Source organism: Sinocyclocheilus rhinocerous, unplaced genomic scaffold (genome assembly GCF_001515625.1).
Source record: "Sinocyclocheilus rhinocerous isolate Xijiao unplaced genomic scaffold, SAMN03320098_v1.1 scaffold432, whole genome shotgun sequence".
Lineage (NCBI taxonomy): Eukaryota > Metazoa > Chordata > Actinopteri > Cypriniformes > Cyprinidae > Sinocyclocheilus > Sinocyclocheilus rhinocerous.
The window spans coordinates 1,803,158-1,809,199 of NW_015627225.1; the positions used below are offsets into that span (position 1 = coordinate 1,803,158).

Genomic DNA, 6,042 nt, shown 5'->3' on the forward strand with positions numbered 1-6,042 from the left:
AAATAAAAGATCAATAGGATTAACAATGCAGATTTATTTTCACAGCCTTTTTTGATAATATTTACCAAGGGTACCAACAATTCTGACCACGACTGTATATATCAGTCTGGCGAGTAAAGTAAAAAAATTACTAGCCAATGGCGATTCAATTGCCAAGGTGTCCGTAGAGGGTTGCTAAAGTAATCAAAAAGTAATCAAAAGTAATCAGTTACATTACTTTAATAAAGTAATTGAAAAAGTTACACTACTATTACATTTTAAATAGGGTAACTTGTAATCTGTAACCTATTACATTTCCAAAGTAACCTTCCCAACACTGCTTTTGTTGTAATCTATGTTAGAGTTGGAGGCATGTGCATCAAACCCCCATGCAGACGCCCAGTCTGTTATCAGCCCTGCCCCATATTCTGCAGCATGAGTCTGTGATCATTCCTTTTGTTTATCAGCTGGAGGCAGCAAGCAACACACAGAGAAGTTCGACATAGGCAGTTCCTGGAGCAGATACTTTGACCTTCTGACCTTTCCAACAGGTTGAGCTTGTGCAAGGACGAATGGTGAGACAGGTGTACAATGGCACAGGAAAAAGGGGAGTGATAATTACAACTGCAGTTACATAAGCTAAAAGCTGTAGAATCCAGGAGTTTAAACATACAAATACAGGAATAACCAGTTTGGGGATCAGTCTAATGAACCTGGGTAATTTAATCATGGGGCTTTAAGAGAGGTAAAGCATTCATTCATAGCATGGTTTATAGATTGCTAAATATAAAAACGTTCTGTATTTTGATGAATTTACCTTTGAAGACCCTTCCCCCACTTTACTATTAGGCCCGACCCGTATAATATAATGTCCGGTTCAGAAGCTGTAAAGCACCCTTCCCCCATCTATCAGCTTCTACCACCTCCCCCCTGAAATAACTCTTATGGCAAGCCATTTCAACATTCAAAACTAACAAGGTACAACTATTTATTTTGATGTCATTAGTACTTATTTTTATCAATTAGTAAGCAATGCAATAGGAAACACCAATTTTTTTTCCATTTCACTAGTAACTATTCATTTGATACTGGTCCCAGTAGTTTTCTGCTAGTCCTTTTCCCAGTAAAGTCAAGGTTTCCACTGGTAACAAACCAGTATTCAGTTCTACTATTAATTAGGTACCAGTATTTATTTTGTTGCTAGTTACTAGTATCCATTCCAGTTTTCCAGTTTGAACCACAGATTTCCACAGAATTCAATGGCAAGAAAGTAGCTATTTGTTAAAGGGGTCATATGATGCTGCTAAAAAGAACATTATTTTCTTTTTTCTTTTTTTTTTTTACTTTTACAACAAAGAATCAACTTTTTGATGATTCAAAACTTTAAAAAAAATTCAAATAAATTCAATCAGCGGGCAAAGTTTGAAGTGAGTGAAAATATGTTATAAAATGTATCATTGAAATATATAAATATTATACCATTTATCATGAAAAGAACCATAACTGGCATACCGAGAGCATCTTATCAATATTATACCATTTATCATGAAAAGAACCATAACTGGCATACCGAGAGCATCTTATCTTTTCCAACTTCAAAAAGTACATGGTATCCACAAGCCACTGTGAGATACCTGGTGGTTTCTTGGACTTCCAAAGAGATGCAGTTGTTTAAAATTAGCCAGGGCTTGGGGGAAATATGCACCACTTACTATATATGGAGGCAGAAAATGCCCTTTTAGTCAATTACTTTTGATGTATAATAGATCTAGCTATTAGTGCCTCTGCAAACACTGTCAGATATGTGCTTTAATGAAAAAGTATTTCCGAAAGCACAGAATACCCCCAATACACACATTAAAATCCACCATATGGCAGGCAGTTGTGGATTTAGTAGCCTAATCTAACACACGAAGCAGGTTGTGGATTTAGGAGCCTAATCTAACACATGAAGCAGGTTTATTTGATCAAACAAAATGAACAAACAAACAAAAACGTTTTAGACTAACAAACTGTAAGATAACTCTATAATGTGAGTTCTTGTCAGTCTGAGTAAATGATTCTTGCAGAACATTTATTATGGTATGACATTTATATTTATTGTTACATATGTAGTTGATTTTATAGGTAACAGAGTTTAGACTGAAAATTTTATTTCGGTTTATTCATCGTTTGAATTATTTGACAAATGTCATAGACATACTGTGTTTTATGATGTAAAATAAAAAAGAGTGGAAAGGGCATCTAAAAAATTCAGTTCCAAAGGGCAAATTTTGTTAAAATTGCAGAAAAAACAGCACATATTCTTAAAGTGACATGAAGTTTCTCCTTACTTAGGCATAGCTAGTTAGGTACTAAGGTTAGACATCAGATACCTATATAGTGAACAAAACTAATGTTTCAGACTAACAAACTATAAAGTAAGTTTATAATGTGAGCTCTTTCTGAGTAAAGGATTGTTTATATATTCGTGCATTGGTTCGCATTAAACCCGTGGCACAGCAGAACAAACAGCAATCAATGTATACAGAAACGTTGCGAGAAGGTTAGAGTCGTGTGCTCTTGTCCGCTCTCTTCTGGAGAGATATAGATATGCCCGGGATTTCTGTCATTTCTTTTTTTGACTGGGTTTTTGGTAAATGCCTGATAAAAGCCAAGTATTCTTCATTTGTGAAGAATATCATGATACACAAAATGTGTAAGAATCGTGCACTTTTGTCCATCGTCAGATTTTACTTAGGCTGTTTAAACAAAGTAAAACACTGAATGAGAGAATACTGCATTACCAAAATACAGTAAGCAGAGTTTAACTTTGAAATGTTTAATTTATCCATTTATTTGAGAACCTTTTCTTAAAAGGAATACTAAAGGAAAACATCACTGAAATAGGCCTACTGTGGCATCCTCTGTGATTGGGGTTGTCACAAAAGGTCAACATGTGTTCAGTGAACTGTTTATTAATTGTAGCTTATGTGTCTGTACTCTGTACTGAAATTTAATGAATTTCATCCACATGCTATCCAAAATTTAGTTTACATATACAGCCCCAAGATGGCGCCAGTTGATTATCTGCGGTTTAAACGGAAACGTGTATGTGATTATTACTTTGAACACTGGGTGTCGCTATATTACCTATTATGTTTGAAGGCGTCCTTCAGGACACTTCACATTACTCAACACCCAAATCTTAAACCTTAAGTGTGGAGACGGTCAGCCTCTTAAGACCATAATCCCTCTTTCAGAGTCCAGGTGAGATGAATACTAGTGCTTATCAAAGTTTGACCACAGGCCACTTTTGCACTAAACTCTAATTCTGTGGGCAATGGTCTTTTTTGATTGAGACTACAGACACTAATAGGACAGATGTGCTATTTAAATAAAGTGACTCACACTTAGACATTGTTGTGTAGGCCTGTAACAGATCATATGCTAAACACAAAAAAGTCCAAGATGACTCAATCTGGAAAGATTTTTGGCAGATGCACTGTACTTTTACTTTTTAACCAGTATTTAGGCCTACTTGTTTTTACTTACACATAGCCTTTCATAAACAGTTTCTCTTTAGATTTTTTTTTTAATCAAATGTCTTGAAAGTGACTGTGTTGGGAATGATGTTTCATATCAATAATATATTAATCACACAAACAGCTATGGGGGAGATGGAATGAAGGGAATCACTTTTTCCCTTATTTTTTTAACAGAAAGCACATTATATTTTCAGTATATATCCATAAGACAGATTTGATGATTTAAAGGTGGCAAAAAGTCTGCATTGAGTTCTTTAAGAAATGATACTGAACCACATATTTCTCACTTTCATGTATGATTTATTTTCTTGTGTAAAAAGAGTAAGTACAAAGCAAAAAAAAAACAACAACAACACTCTTAAAGGAGTTTATAAAACTCGTTGATCTGACAGTCTGCAGAAATAGACAATCCCCACAAACATATACAATCCACTCTATATTATAGAGTTCAAATTCTAATCCACGTCTGTATTCCCACTGCCCAAGGCCCTTCCCACCCTATAACACAAAAACTCCCCTCAAGCACAATATGTACATCATCCCAGTGATCGAGAAGCTCACTGAGACCAAACTGCAGCCATGCTGAAATGTGGGGGGGGGTATTCTCCAAGAATGGCTGGGAAGGAAGGGTGTGTGAAGAGATATTAGTTAGTCCAAATAGTCAGGAATGTAGCCAGTACAAAATATACAATGCTTGATTGTTGCCACAAAAAACAGGAATGATTAAGGAAAAAAATCGGAGGGTTTTTCTTTTTTATGATCTTAAAAAACTCCTTGGCTTTGGTTTGTTCAAGTGTCCAGTGACCAAAGAATAGACAGCTCGAGAGGGGTGCAGATTGCTTTCCCACACTCTGAATAGAGCCTCACTCCTTCACCCGGCTCACCCCTTCACTCTCTTTTCTTCCATAAGTGGAAGAGAAAAGTTTCTATCCCGCACCTGCAGCATAGATGAGAGGGAGAAAAGTTAACTCAGAGCACACGCACACTTACACACACACACACACACACACACACACACACACACACACACAGTGGATTCAGACGGACTGCAGACAGTCTGGCGCCAAATGGAAAACTTTCATTTGCTAGAGCTGATAGGGGAATCCAAGCTTGTTTGCTGATTGGCACGATGACCAAAAAAATTTGGACACTGGACAGACTTTAATACGTAATCTTGTCCTGTACAACATTTACCAAAAACATGAGATTTAACCCATGCATAATGACTAATCAATTAGTAACTCTAACTGCTTTACTTGCTATTTAAAATAAAGATTCCATTTAAAACATTTTCCAGCTTAATATCATATAGGGTACGCTTTTTAGGTTCCACAAAGAACGTTTTATTCTTGTTTTTGGAAAAACCATCTGCTTTAAAGAACTCAAAACCAATATGCTGGTCTGAAGAACCTATAATGAAACAAAGATCATGTTTAATCTCAAAAGAATCATATAATTGTTCTTGATTTTTCATTCTAGGTTCTTCAGATCAGGAATGGTTCTTGATTAGCTACAAGAGCGTTCTTTGCTGAACCTATAAGGACTGAAGAACTTTTATTTTTCAAGGTTAATAAAGAAGTGTAGATTAATACCTAACAAAATTGGACTAATCTACAAATAAAATAATTTAAAATAAAGAAACAGTAACGTACCATTGAACGTTGTCATTCCTCTGTCCTAATGGCACATAGCTTCATCCTCTTTGGAGAAATTACGGCTCATCTCTGAGTTCTACAAGGGGAAAATACATACAAAGTTTGAATTTCTTCAACTGAACTGCATATTGATTAATATAGGCTACCGCTTAAATTATAGTAGGCTAATTAATAAATTACCTTCATTGACATGAACCTGTCAGGCGTGTTTTGTGTGTCCGTCTCGTTTTCCAGTGCAATCTGTAAATCGAAGATGTAATCTATTACATGCTGAAGAATCTCCATTTGGCTCACAGACTTGTTCTGAGGGATGCTGGGCACCAGCTCTTTGAGTTTTGAGTAACAGTCATTCATATCGGACAGCTCCTCAATGGGACTCTTGCAGCGGCTGATAGCGAGACTCTGCTCTGAGATGCAGCACACCGCTTCATAGCAGCTTCTGACAGAGCGAACGGGACTGATCGCCTTCATTCTGGATCTGACGTCTGACTTGCTAGGAGAATCCAACGGTAGAGATGTCTGGAGAAGTCTGGGAAGTGAGACGAATTAGCTCTCCAGCTTGACAGATAGGCTATCCAATGTTTGACTCTCTCCACGTCTCGTGCTCATTGAACGATTGAACGATGGAAGCACGAGCAGGCAGGCGACCGCTTTTCAAGCGTTGCTTCGTATAGCACCGCCCTCTCCAAAAATAAACAAACCCTCATGTGCTGCTTAGCCAATAGTAAGAGGATTATAAGCGTACAGGCCCCGCCCTATGCAAATAGATAACTCGTGATTGGAAGCGTTGAGATGTCCGTCAGACGGAATGGTGGAATGTGGAAGAGCTGTCAGAATACCATAGAGAGAGAGAGAGAGAGAGAGAGAGAGAGAGAGAGAGA

At 37.1% G+C, this 6,042-nt stretch overlaps 1 protein-coding gene across 1 annotated transcript; it reads right to left on the reverse strand.

The window, feature by feature from the left end:
• Positions 1-3,821: 3,821 nt before the first annotated feature.
• Positions 3,822-5,794, reverse strand: LOC107721596 (DNA-binding protein inhibitor ID-3-like). Its single transcript, XM_016529697.1, has 3 exons — positions 5,342-5,794; positions 5,159-5,237; positions 3,822-4,443 (listed from the first exon to the last, which is right to left on the reverse strand). The coding sequence occupies exons 1-2, from the start codon at positions 5,630-5,632 to the stop codon at positions 5,184-5,186; spliced, it is 345 nt and encodes a 114-aa protein (XP_016385183.1). The 5' UTR covers positions 5,633-5,794; the 3' UTR covers positions 3,822-4,443; positions 5,159-5,183.
• Positions 5,795-6,042: the final 248 nt, after the last annotated feature.

What these genes read in the sequence shown, in the direction of transcription:
- LOC107721596 (XM_016529697.1), bottom strand. Translation starts at nt 5,632, where the DNA reads ATGAAGGCGATCAGTCCCGTTCGCTCTGTCAGAAGCTGCTATGAAGCG. An exon ending in ACAGGTTCATGTCAATGAAG is followed by an intron (nt 5,238 to 5,341) that starts GTAATTTATTAA and finishes TTCCCCTTGTAG; the next exon opens with AACTCAGAGATGAGCCGTAA.